The 20,577-nt window shown below is 46.4% G+C and overlaps 1 protein-coding gene across 2 annotated transcripts in view; it reads right to left on the bottom strand.

The window, feature by feature from the left end:
• Nucleotides 1-20,577, bottom strand: part of MDFI (MyoD family inhibitor) — a 39,740-nt gene that overhangs the window by 10,379 nt on the left and 8,784 nt on the right. For both annotated transcript variants that reach the window (XM_030562698.1, XM_030562699.1), the window contains exon 3: nt 5,011-5,229. In XM_030562698.1, the coding sequence (XP_030418558.1) occupies nt 5,011-5,229 (219 nt within the window). The remainder of the gene's footprint in view (nt 1-5,010; nt 5,230-20,577) is intronic.

The raw sequence follows: 20,577 nt of genomic DNA, 5'->3' as shown, positions 1-20,577 counted from the left end.
CGATGATTGTCCCCTGATCTTTTTGCAACTTTTAGCCTACTTGTAGCTGGACTAAACTATTAGCTATTGTACAGAAGCACAGAGAGAGACCTCCAGCCAAGATCCAGGCCCCATTGTGGTAGGTGCTGTATGTACCCCAAGTAAGAGACAGTTCCTGCCCTGAAGAGCTTACACTCTAAATAGAAACACAGAGAGGGGAAGTGAATTGGCTGCAGGTTAAAGGCAGAGTTGGGAATTCAATGCACGTCTTCCGAATTACTAGTAAAGTACTGCATCCACTAGATTACACTCCCTCCTCTGATGCACTAATCTTTTTCACCTAGTTATGGGAAAACAGTCTCTATTGCCCTGTTGGAACCAGGTCCCCACCTTCATTTGGTGTAGACAGAATCTAGCAGTGCATGGTCCAGTATGAATCCAATATGCTAGGCTTCAAAACCCTGCTCAATCTGATGCAAGAAAGGCCCATTGAGCCTAGGAGTCTGATGCAGTCCACAGAGAGAAAGTCAGAAGCACAGGTCAGGAATTTTCAGACATGCCTTGCCAGCCACTCCCCACAAATATTCTACAGCTTCAGTTGTTAAATGTTTTTGAAAATGGCAGGGTTTACAAAAGTGCCTGGTGTACATGGTTTGGCTTGCTCTGTTTCTTCGCATTCCTTGGATTAAATTGTTTGTAAATCAAAATCATTCCCTGATCAGACAAGCACTGAGCAGCAGAGAAGCCAGGCCAGAATTTTCCCTCAGAGTTAGTAATAATATCTTACAGTTACAGGGCTGTTTTCCACTCAAAGGATCCCAAAATACTCAAAAGGAGATGGAAGAATGGCTACATTCTACCTCTGACATGCAGCTGCCTCTGGGGAGGAATGCAACAGCTGTTTAACAGCACAGTGCAATACTGCACGACAAACGAGTCCAGGAGGGTCTCGTATCCAACTGCAAGTTCAAGGAGAATTTTGGGAGTTATAATCCAATTAACCAGTTAAAAATGGTCCAGGAAACCAGGACTATCACCCCTATTTTGGGGACATTGTCACTGGATATTTAATGGCCTGAAGAGGCCAGGACCTTGAGATGGCACCTTCAGCAGCTTCTAGCACTATGTAGATTCAGCTCTAGTCATGTCACCAGGAACTCTGAGTGGATCTGACCAGAGCAGTGTCTCTTCCTGCTAAGACCAGGTTTTAGGAACAACAATCAACTTTGCTGAAGGTCATTTTTCTGAGTCCCTCACAATGCTGGGATAATACCAGGACCGTGGAACAAGGACACAAATCCAAAGCCCCCTTCCCAAAGCTTCCTGCCTTCCCCTGTAAGTGCTGACTCTCGGATAATAAATTACAGGATCCCAATGCTATAACCTCTCCTATACTTCAGAATGTGTCATTTCACCTCCCTCTGATATTATCCACAGGGGGATATATCAAGATGCACCTGAGATCTATTTGCCCTGCACCACAGAGCAGATTTTCAAAGGAACTCAGCCCCCAGCTGCTCCCATTGTGACATTTATGGCCAGACTTTCCCAACAACTCAGCACATTGGGTGCTGAGCGATTCTGAAAACTCCGGCTATTTACTTAGGTACTTAAAAGGGAACTGAACTGTTTGGAATATTTGGCCCCAGTTCTGGGTCCTGAGCTCTTTGAAATTTGGCCCAGGTCTTGAAAGCCTGAAAATATTTGCAGTTCATCATTGCTTCGTTTTTAGGGAAAGACCCACATCTTCCTGACAAGCGATTTTTGATTGACCATTAGCGGAGGTCATCATTAAAACAAACATTCACCACCTTACTAAGATACCACCATTACTTCCCATTCGAAGCACAGTGATTTACGTTGGTGTCTCAGATAGCAGCGTGGGGTAACTGCTGGAAAATGACGACTTTTTAATGGCAGCTTCCTGTAGAACAGGTTTCACTGTATTTAATCCCCACAAGGTAAATGTGAAGCATCTGTTCAAAGGTCCACCCTGATTGGTTGTCGCACACTCCGGCGTAATTACCCCATAAAGCGGCATAGCTGGAGAGTGACAGAGTTGGCGTGGCTGTTGGAAAGAGACTAATTCATCAAAGAAATTCATCAAATGAACCTAGACCATCCCTGCTGACAGGATTGTCCAATTCTTAAAATCCTGCAATGATAGTGATTCAACAGCCTGTTCTAGAACTGAATGACCATTCATTGAGGGTTAAGGCACATAAATAGCCTCATTCCTAGAGCTCAGGTTTCCTGGTACTAGGTGAGAAGTTACACAAACAAATCCAGATCCATGGTTGCTTATTCTCCCCCCGCCCCATTATATCAGATTAGATCAGAAAAGAAGGATGGGCCAGGGGTCTGGTGCTAATCTAGGGGTCAATTCCCTGCTCTGCCACAGATTCTCGGTGTGACCTTGGGTAAGTCAGTTAATATGGGATTTCCAAAGCCACCTCAGTGGGCTAGGCACCTAACTCCCATTGAAAGTCAATGGGTCTTAGGCACCTAACTCACTTAGGAATTGCCTCAATTCCCCACCTGTGCAATGGGGATACTAGCACTCCCCTACTCACAGGGGTGCTGGGAGGATCAATATAGTAAAGATTATGAGGGGCTCAGATATTATGGTATGGGGGCCAGATAAGTACCTAAGAACATTGTTCCGTCCAGTCCAATATCATCCTTCCAGCTGCAGGCCTGGAGTTTCAGAGGAAAGATTTAACTTCATCACAATGCAGTTAACCAATGTTGTATTCAGTGAGGAAAATTCTTCCTGACCCACTGTTGCAATCTCATGATGCCCTGAAGCATGAGGCTGAGTTTCTCCCCCACACAGCCTGCGTACCTGTCAACTGCCCTAGTGTTGTTCATCCACTCCAGAGAGAGCTTGCTCTCTTTCCAGGTAAGCCACCTAGGGACTGCACTGGAGCTGATGCGGAGGCAGCACACATGAGCCAATCCGTAGCAAAGAGAGGAGGGCTGAGAGCTTGCTCCTCAGGCTGGGCACTGCATGACAGCAGAGTGACTCAGAGGTGCAGAAGGTCAGATGTCTGCAAGGTTTCCAAGCTACAGTACAGGAAGCACGTGATCTCTTCACTCCACGTACTCTCATCATGTCCATCCATCAGGATCAACTTTACTTCGCTATCCTTTCCCTGGCTGCCCTCCGTCCTACCCGCTAGTCTGCACCACAGGCAATTTGTTAACCTCACTGAGAGCTTCAGCCCCCACTGTCCGGCATTCCAATGGGAAGCCTCAATCCATTTCATGCCCCTGGAAAAGTAAAGACTCTACTGAACTATACAACGAAAGGGGATTTACTGTTGTATGTAGTGTGACCAGACAGCAAGTGTGAAAAATCGGGACGGGATGGGGGGGTAATAGGAGCCTATATAAGGAAAAGACCAAAAAATCGGGACTGTTCCTAAAAAATTGGGACATCTGGTCACCCTACTTGTGTGCCTAAGGGGCAGACAGAGGGCAAGACCCTTAAATCCAGGCTCAGGGCCAGGGATGCATCCGAGGGCAGGGCGAGAACAGATCTAATGATTCAGCAAGGAACCGGCCTGCTTTCTCTCAAACCTGATAAACCACCTTCCCTCACCTTCAGCACGAGGCACAGTGGGGGTAGCCTGCCCCTGGGTCCAGTTCTGCTCTAAATCCTCAGCTGGTGTTTTCAGGGGACTGGGGATAGAGCTGGTTGTCTGCACTGGCAAAAATGGGACCCATAATGCAATGGTGGCACTGTCCCTGTCCCAGCAAAAGTTGGCGCATGGATAGTGGCTCTGCCTACGCTGCGCTCCAAAGCATGATTGCAGCTTCACCTAACAGGCACAGCTAAAAACAGCCCAGAAGCCCCAGCAACACAGCTTCAGCACAGGCTAGCATTGCAAGTACAAACCCAGAGGGACTGGTTGGGCCTGTACAGCATGCACCGGTGGCTGTGCCATCATGGCTATTCATAGCTATGCTCGCTTGATTAAAGTGAGCGTAGCTACGCCTGCCTGAGCGGCTGTGACCCTCTGATTGCAGATCAATAGCATAGCCACAGACAGACAGAACTCTGGCGATCTTCCCACTGTGCCATCTGACCCTTCACGGGGCAGGCTTTCGACAGCACAGTGCGAAAAATGCACTCGACCTGCCTACTATGCCACAGCTTTCATCACTGCCACCCCAGCAGAGCTGTACCCCCAATGCATGAGCCCCTCAGCCCCACCCCTTTGTGCCAGCCAGAGGATCCTTGTGTTGTCTCTCTGCAGAGCTGCTGGTGTCAGATCTCTCTCAAAGGACATGACCTGTCTCTCATGTGGGAACTGCAGATTCTCATCCCTACCGTGCCCTTAGCTGTGTTTGGGGCAGTCAGAGACATACACGTTAGCCTTAAACCCACAATCTCTGCAGGTTGGTCCTGCCACTTCTTCAACCCTTAGTTACTTAACTTGCCTACATGCTGGTGTAGGAGGGACAGTCTGTAATGTCAGCGAAAACCCTCCCATTTCCCCCTTCTGTCCCTCTGGGGGGCTCTCCCCGTCTGGTGCATTTTGCAGGAGTTAGAAGGTGTGTCCCTCATTTTTCTTCCCACATGTCCCTGTGTATAACGTTGGCAGGTAAGGTTAACACTACGGACAACAATAGCAGCAATTACCCCCTCACTGGATGCTACTCCTACTTTCACCACCTGGACTAGTGCCACATACTAGTGTATGGGATAAAAATACAGCTCCCTGCTTTTATCTGGGAGTGGGAGGATAATGGAAGAACAGGGATAGTGCCCACTCTTGCTAGGAGCCTCTGACATCATTTTTTGTACGTATTACAGTATTTCCTACAAGCCCCAACCTGGCACTAGGCCTATTGTGCTAGGTGCTGTACATACCAAAAAGGAAAAGACAGTCCCCGCCCCAAATAGTTTATGGGTTTCTTTGAACCCATGAGTGAGGGGAGAGGTACCATTGTGATTTCAAGGAGCCAACCCCCCAACGCCGATTCTGCCCCAGCAGAACCCAAGGGAAAGAAGCAGAGACTTACGTGTCACAGCTTCGGGAGTGACCATGAACTCTGACTTGGCCTCGCTTTTGGGTGGTGCTGTTCCATTTGCCAGGAGGTTCAGGGACTTGTTGTCTTCTGGCAGTTTCTCTTTCTCCTCCGTTGCTGGGGCCTGAGGGAGAGGGGCTGGGATGCGGCACAGAGCAGACGGTGCTACCGCTGGATTCTGCATGGAGGAAGTGCACGAGATCGCCTCCTGATCTGAGACAGACAGTAGGGTTCTAATTATTATTATCTGTGCGAGCATACCATGGACTAGGATCCCACCTTGCTAGGTGTGGTTCAAAGACAGAACATAGACAGTCCCTGCCCCAAGGAGCATCCAGTTGCAGTATAAGATCAGAGACAACAGATGGAGTCGGACAGACTGAGTGGGGAGTACCAGGAAACAATGAGACACCTCTTCCATCATCCGTTCCATCTTCACAACCCTTAAACGGTGCGAAGGCAGCAGGCTTCCCAGATTCAAGCCTGTGCACACTATTCACAAGAAAGTTCAGAAGCCTAGGGCCAGATCCTCAGCTAGTGTAAACAGGCATAGCTCCATTGATGCCAACGGAGCTACATCGATTTACACCAGTTGAGGATCTGGCCATTTTGGGTGGCATTTTCAGAAGCGCTTAGCACGGTTCGACTCTGCTTCTCATGCAGTTAATGGTAAAAGTCCCGTTGACTCTCCTGGGACAGAGTCAGGCCAATGCTGAGCACTTGTGAATTCTCTGGGGGCAGGGACTATCGTGTTCTGTGTTTGTATAGTGCCTAGAACAATGGGCTCCTGGTTTGTGACTGGGGCCCTTAGGCGCTACTGCTAGACAAACAATTAAATAAGACACTTAGACTTTAAGGCCAGAAGGGACCATCGTGATCATCTAGACTGACCTGCTGCACATCGCAGGCAACAGAACCTCACCTGCTCACTCCTGGAATTGACCCCTCACCTCTAACTGAGATACTGAAGTCCTCAAATCATGACTTAAAAGACTTCAATAAACATCATTTTGAAAATCCCACCAGGTTTTCACAATTCAAATTTTAAAATCATACATTTCTCAGATGTTTTACTCAGAAACAGGCTGGTGCATCATTTGGTTTTGTTTAAATCCAACCCGTGTTTATTTTCTAATGTTTAAATGTCGTGTGCGTGTGAAGGTCAGTTTGTTCCTGGAAGATGCGCAGCAATTCGAAATGGTCACAAGGTCTGAGGTCCGTTTGGCTACCCTGTGAAAAGCAAAACCTCTCTGTCCCATATGCTGCCCAGGGCAGCAAGCTCCCAGCTGCGGCCTTGCAGAGCTCACCCGAGCGCTCTGCAAGTACTCACGTAGACAGCACTTGGATGTTATGGCTCTGGCCCTGAAGCCTATTTCCCACCCCAGGCTCCAGAGCCCCAGGCTCCAGAGCCCGAGCTCCAGCCCAAAAGGCGACACCTACACAGCTATTGTTAGTGTGGTAGCATGAGCCCAAATCTGTCAACCTGGGCTAGGAAGCTCCCTGCCGCGGACAGGGTAGCCATACCCATAGTGTCCTGGTATGAAATTGGAAACATGGGTATTTTTCCCATGATAATTTGTAGAAAAAAAAATTGACATTTTCACTTAGACTCTACTACTGGGAGCAAGCCCGTGCTACCAGAGCTCCAGTTAGCAACCCTCAGGGCACTGCTGTGGGGAAGCTCACACTGCCAGGGGTTCTATCCAGCAGGGATAGGGCACTGCTGCATGGAAGCTGACTGAGACTCCAGCAGACTGCACTGCTTTCTCACAGCCGCATCCTATCACAGGGTGAATAAAAAGTCCCATGCTGTGGGAGTCTTCGCCGGCATGGGCTTCGGGTACTTCCACAAGGAAGGACCCAGGAACCGTAGTGGGCATTAGAAGGGCACTGCTCTGAAGAGGATCTCACCAGGGCGATCCCAGATGGGAAGAAGAGGGCACTGAGTGATAGGCAGCCCATGCTGCCACAATCCCAGCTGGCATCCACAAGACGCTGCTGCATGAGAAACGTGGGAGTGCAATTACCACAACTGAACGGCAGCACAGCGAGACCAGTGAGAAAGAGGAGGAGGCCATCAGGCACACACCATCTGCTCCTGAAGCCTGCTGGAAAGGTACAGCTCCTTCGCACCACACAGACTGAGCAGCTGGTTGTCACACATCCCAACTTCAGCCAGAATCCTCTGGATTGCCAGGCTCCTGAAATCCCCTTGGCTTGGCTTTCATCTGGCAGGTCTCTGTCAAAGGGGCCTGGCCCACAGAAGATGGGCAAACCAGACATGCAGCCCTCAGCACTTGGTGGAAGGTATTGATGAAGGTGCTAGCCTTAGTGAGATGGAGGAACAAGATCAGGCAGGGGTGTCGGTAGGTATGCAATGGAGTTGACAGACAGATCCCCCCAAATCCAGGCCCTGTGCAGCCTCATCCTTACCACCTATCTGAGGCCCATTGAGAATGAAGCACATGAGTGACTGGTGAGTTAGCTTGATGGCCAGAGTGGCACTGTGGGAAAAGCCCGACGGGGATGTCATTCAGCTCTGCTATTGTGATGCGACAAGGATTTCCCGCTGCACGGGCCAAAACACGATGGACCAGACATTGTTCAGCCTCAGTTCTGGTTAGCTCTGGGGTTGGGCGGGAACCCTACAGCAGCCAGGCACGGCTTGCAGCACCTGAGACGGCTTTGGTGTCTGTATGCAGGGCAAGTTAGAGGGATCGCGTGATGTTAGACAAGGGTCATTCCTCTCATGCAGACAAGGCCGCTGGAGACCCTGTGAACATGAAGAGATGGCCCCTTTCTGCAGAGTCCCCCTCACTTTCTTCCACTGGCCTCCCAGTTGGCCTATCCACCTCTGACCCTCCCCCATGCTCCCTTATCTCTCAGAATAGCAATCGTTTACACAACAGGGGCTGGAGGTGCAGCAGCATCGGGGCGGAACCGCACTTTATATAAAGCTAAATTATACCTTAGGAGGATAACGCTAGACCAAGCACCCATAATTACACCGACTGTAGCAAGAGGTCCTACACGCAGCTGGGCAGGGGCAGAGGGTGGGGAGAACGCGGCAGGCCTTGGACCCCTCATTATACCCAAGATAACAAACGATCCTTCATGCATGCAGACAGGGCAGGAGGCAGACGGGGAGGAAAGGAGGCAGACCTCACACATATAATTATAGTGGCCATAATGACAGAAGGGAGGAGGGCCTGATCCAAAGGCCTCTGGAGTCAGTGGCACTCTTTGCAGTGACTCTAGGGGACTCTAGACCAGGTTCCGAGAGACTGATGGAGAGAAAAGCAGAGGAAGAGGGCGACCTCGTACACACAAGGCTATCCAACAAAGAGAGTGGGGAAGACAGCCCAGTGGATAGGGTGCTTGAAAGACCTCGATTTGACTCCCAGTCTTCCTGCATGGTTAACTCAGCTCCCCATCGGTAGAATGGGGATAACCCTTCCTCACCTCACAGGCCTGTTGAGTGGATAAAATCCATTCAGGATGGTGAGATGCTCAGAGACGGATGGGGGCAATATAAGCACTTAGACAGACAGTCAACAGAGGCATGCGAGCTTTTGATAGGAAAGGCAAAAACATGAGTGATGCTAACCTGGCTGAAAAATACAGCTGAGGATCCTTGAGCCTTTCAGCCTAGCTAAGCCCTACTTTTAAGTTCAGAGGAATGTACGCCCCTGAATTTAACTAGCACTCCCAGTGCTTGGTGGTGGAGTGTGCGTGCCGAAGACTTTGCTTCCCAGCTGTTTTCTGCATACCAGCAAATCTGGACTGGTTTATGGTTTCACACGAACATCAAGATTAAATCCCCTTATGGGACAGTCTGATAGAATTTAATAGAAAACAGTGATCTTTCTAGAGGTTTTTCAAACTACCCTGTAGATTCCAGCAGAGAATTCTCCCCCACTTTCATTCGCTATGAAATCTTTGAGGCTGTTAGAGTAATTTCTGTAGAACCCTGTTGGTTTCAGCCCTCTTCCATTCTACAGGACTTTCCCACAGGCATGTGATTTTGCCTGGTTTTAATGTGAACCCAGGAGAAATTCAACAGCTTCAGGAAAGGTTTGCATTGAGAATTTGGGTCCAACACTCAGAGTGAGCCTGGGCAGGAAGTAGAAGTGTGTGAACCCCTCAAAGCAGAGCAAAAGGGAGGAAATGTTCTAGTGCCTCCTTGAAAACCCAAGCCATGGGAGAAAGAGGTGCATACCTGAGTGTAAATAGAACAGTGACCACACAGAGCTAAATGCTGCAGTCATTTGTCTGGTCTCAATCATGGGAGTTTGGCCTGAGTAGGACATGCAAAGTTTGCCCTATAGGCCTGATCTAAAGCCAATGGCAAAAATTCCATTGACTTGAGAGAGCTTTGGTTCAAGCCCTTACTCACACGTGATCCTCAGGTTACCTTTCAGGCCATGTGATCATAGGTTCTCCACTGCATTTGTGTAAACCCAGAACTGATATGAATGGAATTACACTGTCATACATTAGTGCTATCAGCCAGCTGGATCTGGCCCAGAGGCAATTATTTACACACTTTGATAGGGTGCCCTAAATCGACATAACACTTCAATAATTAGAAAAGACATGATTGCCTACTCAGAAAAGCCTACAATGTAATATATTATCAGGGGCTTGATGGTCACATACACAGGTTCCCCTTCCTGTAACTTCACTGACTTCAATAAACTCATTCCTGGTTTACCCTAATGCAAGCGACTAAAGGATGGGACCCAACATCTGAAAAATTAGTCTTCCAGATAATTGGGCACTACCACCTACTGATGGTGGGCTACCAGCAGATGAGAGAAAGAATGGCTTTCTGGTTAAGACCCCGAACAAGGACTTGGGGGATCTGGTTTCAATCCCCAGTTCTGGAACACGGCAAGTCACCGTGCCTCAAATATAACATGGGGATTAGAACGCCCCTTTTGTCTGTTTAGAATATAAACTCTTTGAGGCAGGGACGGTCTCTCGTGATGCGTCTGTAGTGCCCAGTACAACGGAGGCTGTCGACGCGAATGCAATACAAGTAATACTGGTAGACAAACAGATAGCTGGCTGGGCTGCACACTGTTCATACGTGGTTAATAACACCAAACACTAGGTCTCCTATACAAACAGAGAAATGCAGGGAGGAAACTGGCAATTAGATTAATTTCCACGGGAACAAACAGGGCAGAAATATAGAGCAGGAGAAAATTTGGACAAGTTGGTTCTCCCCTGTGTGAGACACACTGACTCACTCCCTGGCATCTCTTCAGCCGCGTGCCCACACGTGAGAGCCGCCGCGATGCGCTTCACAAGCGTTCTGTGGAGCATGTGAGCTGCCGAAGCAGCCCCAACACCTCTCCGGGCACTGAGACCAAATGGCAGGAGTTGCGCCTGCTCTCTGTGGTTCTGTGATTGGCATGATGTGGAGTCATCGTAAACAGCTTAGTGCTGGCTGGAGCTCAGACAGATTTCCTTGCAGTGGTGTCAGGGAGACAGCCCAGACATGCTCACACTTCAAACAGGCTCCAGGGACCCTGCAACAAGGCAGATCAACCCCTGCTTTGATGCATCTTCTTCCCTGCTGAGAGCTTTCCAGACCCAGCCAGGCCCAGGAGAAAACAATACTATTAACTAAACACCCTACACTCATACAGTAGATTTTATCTCAAGATCTCAAAGCACCTTAGAAACAAGCCTTGTGAAACAGATGGGTAGGTAATTATTATCCCCATTTTCCAGGTGAGCAAAGAGAGATGACGTAACCTCCTTATATTTGCATGGCGAATCATCAGCTGAGTTGGGAGAAGAACCCAGGAGTCCTGGCTCCTAATCATCCCTTGGCAAGGTGCCCCAGGAGTTATACGCCTTCTGGGAGGAAGTAGCCACATGTTAGATATTATTACAGTGACATCAGGTATAACGCTAAATAGAACTCTCATACTTCTTGCTCTGAAGAGCGTAATTGCGTCACTGAAAGAGATATGTGGCATAACAAGGTGCCCAATAGAGTATGATCTGCCAAGCTATGGTTTTGGTGCCCAGCGGAGGTCTGTCTGGATCAGATTGCTCTAAGAAGACAAGGAGCTAAAGACATGTTTGCAGCACTTGCTGTCCCATACAGTGTTTGTGAGCCAGTGGCTTCTACCTATCCTTGCTCAGCACTGGGGACTTTGATCTGATCGATAATCCTTTGCACAACACACCTGGAAAGACTGATACTGCAAGGTGTTGAGCAACCCTCAACTTCCCCTGAAATCCATGCAGGTTTACCTCTTTGCTGTTGTAATATTTCTATTATTGGCAGCACCTCAGGGCCCCAGTTTGCTGAGTGCTGGTTGTACACATGGTAATAGACCATCCCTGCCCCAAAGGGCTTCGGGTCAGATTTTCTGAAAGTATTTAGGCACTGAACTCCCACTGAAATCAATGGGAGTTAGGAGCTTTAATGTCTTTAAAAATCCCACCCTGACACAACAGACAAAGGCTGGGAAGGGAAACTGAGGCACAGAGAGGGACTTGCCCAAGATCACTCAGCAGATCAGTGACAGAGCCACATTATCCTTCACCCAACACCTCCTGGCCAGGAATCGGTTGTTTTCCTCTCATGCAAAGCCTGATATTCCATTGACCTCCAGGGAGAGAGCTGCTCACGGCACTAAAGACAGACACCAGACTCAGGCTTCCCTGAAATCTTCTGGGGTTCTGAGTAATCTCCTTGGGAAGCTGCTGAGCTCCTGCAGCAGAATCCAGGGTCATCTCTGACCCTCAGCAAACAGCTGTAAGCAGACACTGACTAGATGTTAGCAACTAGGGATTGATGCATTAAGTGCTAACAAAACATCAGACATTTTGGGATTGGAGATTGCCTGATCCTAACCTTTCTCATTTCCTAGTTACATACTGATACGTATATGCCATATAACTGCTGCATCCCACCAGCCTCCCTTTACCACATGGGGCATCTTGATATCACCTTTCATTCAAGCCTCAGCACCCAGTAGGATAACTATTATCCTCATTTTACAAGTGGGGAAGCTGAGGCAGAACATAGCACTCAGGATTCCTGAGGTCCAGTCCCTTGCTCTGATCACCAGGTTACTCCGCTGACTAAAATGCTATTTCTGCATCTTCCCCAATTTCACTTTTATATGAATGCTGATACAGTCTGAGCCTCAATCAGGCTCAAGACCAGAAAGTCCATTGCTTAACCAGGATAGCAGGCTGGCAATTGGTTTCATGCAGTTTAATAAATTTCCCCTTCCATTTTACAAGTACATGCCTGAGTCCTGCTTAGATAACAAAATGGAGCTGTACTGCATAATTAACGATGCAAACAACATAACTTCTGCATAGTATTTTTAAAATATGTTGGAGGGGAAAAATGAATGCCAACTGGGCATAGGAAAACATTTTTGTTTATAAGTACAGAGACAATAGGATGTAATAAGCATTCAAATGTCACGAGTGAGGCCTCAATCAATCATGAGATTGGCTTAAAGAATGAGAGAATATTTTTTTAAAAAAATGTTCTTTTCATTTGCCTTCTGGTTTCTGAGCCTGTAGGATGAACTTGGATCCCATATTCAGGATTTTTCCCCTCAACCACAAGGACTAGAAACTCACTGAAGAAAAAAGGAAAGCTGAAATGTTCATGACATCATTAGACTCCAGAAGCTGGGACTTCGAGAACAAACCCATGCCAAATATTGCAAGATTTGCAGGAAGATTTGGTGACACTGAGTAATGTGTCAGCCATGTATCTTCATCTATTTCATTGGGCACCTTGTACCATTCATTCAATGTAAGGTGTGCAAAAATAACACCTGTTACAAGTAGAAGGGCATTCCATTCACTGGGTGGATTTATTGTGGTACTACATTCCCACTGGAGCTATGAAACTTATGGGCCAACATTTGGGCCTGGTCTTGAGTAGGATAAAAAGGTGTGTAGGGTGTATGCGTGGGGGAGTTAGATTATGTTTAGCTATCATGATCTAGTCAACATGTCATAAAACTCTTTTGCAAACAACTGGAAATTGCACCCTGCCAGCAATTGGTGGTCAGTAGTCAGTTTAGCTGAACCAGAATGGAACTCAGTTTAGCTTGGTGTGTAAACAAGGAACAAACTGTAGTCAGCACAAGTTCAGCTAAGCCAGGTTAACCCTTGCTCTGACTTCAGAGGGAAGTTAGAATGACCTCAGATTTAATACAAGTCAAGGATCACGAGGATGACTGGCACACTTTCTTAGATTCAGCTTCATTTTCTTTTGTTCTTGTGGCCCACAACACAGGATGTGTCCAAGAAAGACTCTTGTGCCAACATCCCAATTGAAGATACCTCAAGAGGTCATCTAATCCATCCCCTCACTCTGAGGCAGGAACAAGTATACCTAGACCATCCCTGACAGGTGTTTGTCAGGAATGGTCTACATATACATAATCCTGGAGTACTCACATTTGTGGGTACTCAGCTGAACCTTTAGAGGTCTTCCCATTGCTAAATACTTAGTTGCCCCAAGCATGTCTTAAATACAACATAGGAACGACTTTACTAGACCAGAGCAGCGGTGAAGCTAGACCAATGTCCCATCTCTAATGGCTTCCTCTACAGAGGAAGGGGCAAGAAATCACCTAGTGGACAATTCAGAAATAACTTCCTGATATGTCAGAGGATAGTTATGTCTGTTTATACATTACTGGAACACACTCAGGCTTTGGTGATGAGGGTGGTACAAGAAACTATATAAAATAAAAGAGGGAAAGTTTCTTCCTAATTCTCTGAGCTACAGGTTGTCTTGTGCCCTGAAGTTAGAGATGTATTTCTACTGCCAAGGTCCGAAGCAAACCTCTTCTTTTTGCAAAACTTGGGGTGTTTGGACCTAGAACATTGGTTTGACCCATTCCAAAGAGGACAGGGAGGGGGAGTCACCATGGTTGGATCCAGACTTATGCCCTTCCAAACTTGAAGAGCATTTGTATCTAGCATGTTGGCTAGAGTCCCCTTTTCATATGAATGAAGGCATGGATTCTCTTGCCATTTTTGTCTTCATCTTTCTCTTTCCTTTAATCTCCCAGGGATGTCTAGGGAGAGGAAGGAGGATGGCGGATGGAGAGATAAACAAGGATATACTCTACTGAGGCGCTTGTCATTATCATCATGCTACTGTGCAACAATATATCGTTTGGGAGCTTTCTAATCTGTTTTTTTGCAGATAAAATGAATGAGTGATCTCTCTTGGTTTTCCCACATATACTGCCATGTCCATCCAGGTGGTTTACTGACCCCCCCCCACCATGACTATTTTAGAACATGATTAAGCAATTTAGAATACGGTGGAGGGAGTGCGAGAAAAATCCTCCAATTCCATATGCCAGACTGGAGGAGGAGAGAGAGAAAAATAAAACAAAACTTTGTTTTGAAAGTTTGCTTGTCTGGGAGAAATCCAAATGGCTTATTTACATTCAGTCTGAAATTAATGCACTGAAGCCTTTCAGATTCAAAGATATTCAGAGAAAAGAGGGGGAGCGGGGAAGAAAAATGCCCAGAAAACCACAGCAGAGCACAAGCTAATCACTGAGCTCCTGACACATCAAACACAGCTTTGCTTTCACAGATTTCCATACCTCGACTGGTTACCCTAGCGGCGTTTGCCCTAGTGTCTCTCGGCACGCTTGGGTGATAGCATGTAAAACATTTTCGCTGCTGGACCACGAGGCGTTTGGTCACCAATGTTTGTTTCTATGAAAAAAGTTACTTCCTTAGCAAAAACACAAATAACTTGCCAGCTCCACACCAGGGTTGTTATTATTTGTTATTTATAGTGTTCTGGTGGGTAGAGACATAAAGGCAGAGGGACAGGCAGGCCGGTCAGCACGCAGGCCCCTCTTTGACAATGGCTTGTGCCAGTTGCTTCAGAATCACTGCAAGAACTCCTGTCATGGACAGTTTTGTAATCCATGAGATGGGGTATTAAAACAACCTATCCCAACCCCTTTGGCTGGCTTGTGGATTGAGGCTGGGCTTCTCAAGGGCATGCTAAGGCATTCAACCCCCACGGAGTATAAAATACAATCTGGCCACCTTCCTCCTTTGGCTCCTTGAAAATCCCACCTTTGGCACAGGGAAGGTCTCTCACTGGCTATATGCAGAGCACCCATGGAGCCCTGAGCTGATTAGCAGCCTCTAGGCACTGAACAAACAACAATCAAGGTTAAACCATTCATATGACTTGGCCCAAACCATGTCCCACTCCCAGCATGGTACAAGGAAACACTCACAGTTCAAGACACGGCAGAAGTCTCAGCACGGAGAGGCCCCCATATTAGAGGGAGAGAAAGTTTGTGTGCCTCGGAGCAGACCTCCCGCCTCAAATTAAAGAGGAGGAAAGTAAAACCAGCACAACAAAATGGAGACGCACATAGCTAAAACACCAGCTGTTAGAATAACACAATACAACATATTTCAAGAAAGGTTAAAACTGGAAATAAACACCTGTATGAGACACTTCATTCTTCTACTCTCTACAACAGCTAAAACCCCATTGACTTCAGTGCAATTCCTCCTGATTTACACCACTGCAAATGGCTACATCTTCACTTCAGAAACTAAATGTGTCTTTACGTGGAGAGAGCTATCGTAATGCAAAATCCTAGTGGTAACAAGGCACAGGTAGTTTTTCTTTTGATTTTGTGAACTGAGATAAAACCTCTCTCTCCCACCTTTCTTGAGGTAAACACACACCTTCATTTGCAATGAAGACAGCCATAGATACGAGAATAAGTCTCCATGTGAAGAACAGCGAGCCAGAAATGAACAAAAATAATCATTTCCCAAAGTACATTTGAAGCAGTAAAGCTGCCTGTGCATGACTGGAGACCCGGGCCCCCAAGGGGAGAAGGTTTGGTGGGGAATTAGAGAGGATGACATAGGAGCAGAGAAGTTAGCTGAATCTTTTACTGTGGAAGGTCACGGGGAAATTCCTATTCAAAGGATATTTCTTACAGGAGATCAGAATGCAGCCTTATCACTATTTATTTGTATTAGAGCAATGTTTAGAGACTTCAACAAGCTAGCTGCTGTATATGCACAAAGAAACAGTACCAGCCCTGCTGAGCGTACAATCTAAACAGACAAGAGAGGGGGGTTCTCCACGGAGGAAGTTACAGAACATCTTGAGGTGCTGAAATGCGGTAAGAGTCCAATTCAGCAAAACATTTGTGCACAAGTCCAGCATGTGAATAGTCCCTAATGGCTTTGCTGGATCAATACATATGTCAGCAAGACTGAGGGTTCTGATAAAACCAAGGGACCCAAGATCATAGAATCACAGAAATGTAGGGCTGAAAGGGACCTCAAGAGGTCATCAAGTCCAGTCTCCTGCATGGAGACAGGTCCAAATAAATCTAGGCCATCCCTGACATGGGTTTGTCCAATTTGTTCTTAAAAACCTCCCACGACAAGGATTCCACAATCTCCCTTGGAAGCGTATTCCAGAGCTTATCTATCCTTATAGTTAGACAGCTTTTCCTCATATCTAACCTGAATCTCCCTTGCTGCAGATAAGTCCCTTACTTCTTGTCCTGTCTTCAGTGGACAAGAATAAATTGATCACCGTCCCCTGTAGAACAGCCCTTAACATATTGGAAGACAGTTACTAGATCCCCTCTCAGGCTTCTTTTCTCAAGATTAAACATGCCCAGTTTTTTTTAACCTTTCCTCGCAGGTCAGGTTTTCTAAACCTTTGATCATGTGTGTTGCTCTCCTCTGAACTTTCTCCAGTTTATCCACATCTTTCCCAAAATGATGGCACCCAGAACTGGACACAGTACTTCAACTGAGGCCTCACCAGTGCTAGGTAGAGTGGGACAATTACCTCCCAGGTCTTACATACAACATTCCTGTTAATACACCCTAGAACAATATTAGCCTTTTTTTGAGTGGCCTCAGATCGCTGACTCACATTCAATTTGTGATCCACTATCACCTCCGGATCCTTTTCAGCAGTACTACCCCCTAGCCAGTTATACTTCATTTTGTAGTTGTGCATTGGATTTTTCCTTTCTAAATGAAGTACTTTGCACTTGTTTTTACTGAATTTCACCTTGCTGATTTCAGACCAATTTGCCAAGGTGATTTTGAATTCTAATCCTATTCTCTGAAGTGCTTGCAACCCCTCCCACCTCAGTGCCATCTACACATTTTATAAGCACACTCTCTGGACCATTATCCAAGTCATTCATGAAAATATTGAATAGTATTGGACCCATGATTGACCCCTCCGGTACCCCAGTAGATACAGCCTTCCAGTTTGAGAGCAAACCATTGACAACTCCTCTGGAAGTATGGTCTTTCAACCAGTTGCACCCACCTTAGAGTAATTTCATCTAGACCACATTTCCCTAATTTGCTTACGACAATGTCATGCGGGACTGTGACATAAGCCTTACTCAAATCAAGGTGTATCATGTCAACTACTTCCCCCCATCCAAGAGGCCAGTAACCTTACCTTAAAGTAGGTTGGTTTGGCATGATTTGTTCTTAACAAATCCATGCTGACTATTCTTTATAACCCTAGTATCATCTAGGCACTTACAAACTGATTGCTTAATAATTTATTCCAGTATCTTTCCAGATATTGAAGTTAGGCTGACTGGTCTATAATTCCCTTGGTCCTCTTTATTCCCCCTTTTAAAGGCAGGTACCTCACACGTCCTCCATGAGTTCTCCAACGATTTTGAGATTGCTTCAGTTAGTATCTTAAGAACCTTAGTATGAATTTCATCAGGCTCTGCCCTATTGAATACGTCTAATTTATCTAAATATTCTTGAACCTGTTCTGGCTTGCAAAGCTTTCCCCCTTTTTGTTAATATTAATTATGTTGAGTATCTGGTCACCTTTAGCTTTTTTAGTGAATGACGATGCAAAATAGGCATTAAACTTCTCAGACTTCTTTATGTCATCCATTATTAGCTTTCCTTCCCTGCTAAGAAGAGGACCTGCACTTTCCTTCATCTTTCTTTTGGTCCTAATGTATTTAAAGAATGTCTTCTTATTGCTTTTTAGATCCCTTGCTAGGTGTAACTCATTTTGTTCCTCATACTTTCTGATTTTGTCCCTACATACTCGTGCTATTCTTTTGCACTCCTTTGTCACAATTCATTCATGTTTCACCTTTTTACAGAATTCCTTTTTGATTTTCAGGTCATTGAAAAGCTCCTGATGGATTCACATTGGCCTCTTCCTATTCTTCCATACAGAGGCAAACTCCTCCTTGACTTTGCTGGGAGTTTTGCATGAGTGAAGGCTGCTGGATCAGACCCTGAGGCATTTAACATAGCCTTAAAAACAGCAATTATCCTTGAAACTTGGAAAGCTGATAATATGGTGCCTAACAAATCCAAGGAGATTGTGGGAACTACAGCCCAATGAACCACACCACAATGCCAGGGCAAATTGTGGAGAGCTTAGTTAAGGACATGTTGGGTACAGTAATTATATAATCTTACAGGGTCAACCTAGCATAGGTTCCGCCAGGGAAAATTGTGCCTTTCTAACCTAAGAGTTCTTAGAAAAAGTTAGTTGAAGAATAGATAAATGTAAGCTGGTACACATCATTATTAACAAGAACAATAATTTGCAGCTCTAGAGCACCTTTCATTCTAAGACCTCGCTAGTCATCTCAGGGCTTTGTACAAGGGTCCAACTTTACAAAATGGGACCGCAGTGCACTTTACATTCATACAATCTCATCTCAACAACCCTGTGAAACAGAACGTTATTACTACTCTACTGTGTGTGTGTGTGTGTGTGTGTGTGTGTGTGTGTGTGTGTGTGTGTGCATGCGCGCCAGAGAAGTGTTCATCCAAGGCAACATAACAGCAAAGCTAAGAAAACAGAATTTTGCAGTCCTTAATCCCAGCTCCCCCTCTGCTCTAACCAGTAGACAACACACCCCTTCTAGAAAGGGAGGAGAATCCAGAATTTCTAGGGTGGTACTGAGTATAGAAAGACCAATTTGGGCTTGGGATCAGAACACTTACCTCCACTGGGTCAGGGCAATATGCAAATAAACTCCTTTTAAAAAGGCAGCACAAAGCTTTATGGGTCTAGGGTGACCAGACAGCAAATGTGAAAAATTCAGACAGGGGGTGGGAGGTAATAGGAGCCTATATAAGAAAAAGACCCAAAAATCTGGACTGTCCCTATAAAATTGGGACATCTGGTCACCCTATATGGGCCACAGATTACATAGCTGTTGATCTAAGGATGGCAAAGCAGTCCAATGATTAGGCCATTTGGGTGGAGCAAGTCATTTCTCATGGAGACCTTAAATCATCCAACTTGCTTTCCATGCAAATGTGCATCTGCTCCTGAGAATGTGTTGCACCTGGGTTCTTAGCCTGGGAGTTGAAAGTTGCCAAACTGGGTGAACACATTCCTGCTTGGTGCATCAGAATTGACACTGGTTGCGAGACAGGCTGGATTGACAGCTGTGCAGCCTGAAGTCATCTGTTTATCCACAAAACAGGTATAGCAACAGGGCCAGATTTCCCCACCCTACCAATGTGCCTGAGTCCTGACCTGGAGTGGCCACATATAGTGAGGAAAGAGCAGCTCAGTCTCCAGCAATGCCTGTCAATGCCACTTGGGACGGCTACTGCATGACGAGGACCCCGGCCCACTAGGAACCGAGACCTGCCACACATAGAGAACACTAAACAGTCGTCATTTGATACCATCTTTCTGTCATTCCCAAGCAGGGCTAGAGTTAGCCCAAGAGGTGAGAATTTCCAGCTCCCATTGATAATTCCCTATTTTACCCAGTCCCGGCCTCTGCATTCTTCTTTCAATCAGATTATTTATGCTGCAGCAAAACCAACAGTAAACAGTGGTCAATTTGGTGCTTACATCCTGGGGTACAAAATTCCAAAGCTCAGCACAAGAGGCTACTGTCCTACATCAGACGCTGCAGCCCGTGACCTCTAATGATACTGTGTTCTCTTTAATCTTCAACCGCCTTATCCAGGGACAGAGACATTACAGCCAAACCCGGAATGTACAAGACAGAGTGTATACGTGGGTAGAGAGGGCAATAAAAATTCCAAAATGATATGGGTGTTAAGGAGTCTTATGCAGAGTTTGAAGGATTAGAAGAAACCTACAAAGCAGTGGCCAAAGGTCAAGCAGAGGCCCCTCTATTTCTCCCTTCCTTGTAGGGATGAGAGAAGCTTAGTTCTCAACAGATTTCTCTGCTGCTGGCTGGAGACATCCCTGGTAAAGCTTCGCTCATGTTCTTTTGGGCATGTATAGTTCCTGTCATCTGAGATGGGCCTGAGCCGAAATACAGAGTTTGAACTTCAAGGTGTTTGGAATCTGCACCTACTTCTGGAGTTATCTATCATCCAGAGCCTCAGCGGGCGTCAACCAGTACAGCTCTGTTCAAATCAGTGGCGCTATGATGGTTTCTACCCGCTGAGGATCTGGCCCTAGCGCTCTGAATTGAAACAAACCACAGATCTGACTAGCCATGAGCTCTGCAAATTTGAAGCCTGAGTTCA

This window comes from Gopherus evgoodei, chromosome 4 (assembly GCF_007399415.2).
Source record: "Gopherus evgoodei ecotype Sinaloan lineage chromosome 4, rGopEvg1_v1.p, whole genome shotgun sequence".
Classification (NCBI taxonomy): Eukaryota; Metazoa; Chordata; order Testudines; family Testudinidae; genus Gopherus; species Gopherus evgoodei.
This window is presented reverse-complemented; position numbering and strand designations above follow the sequence as displayed.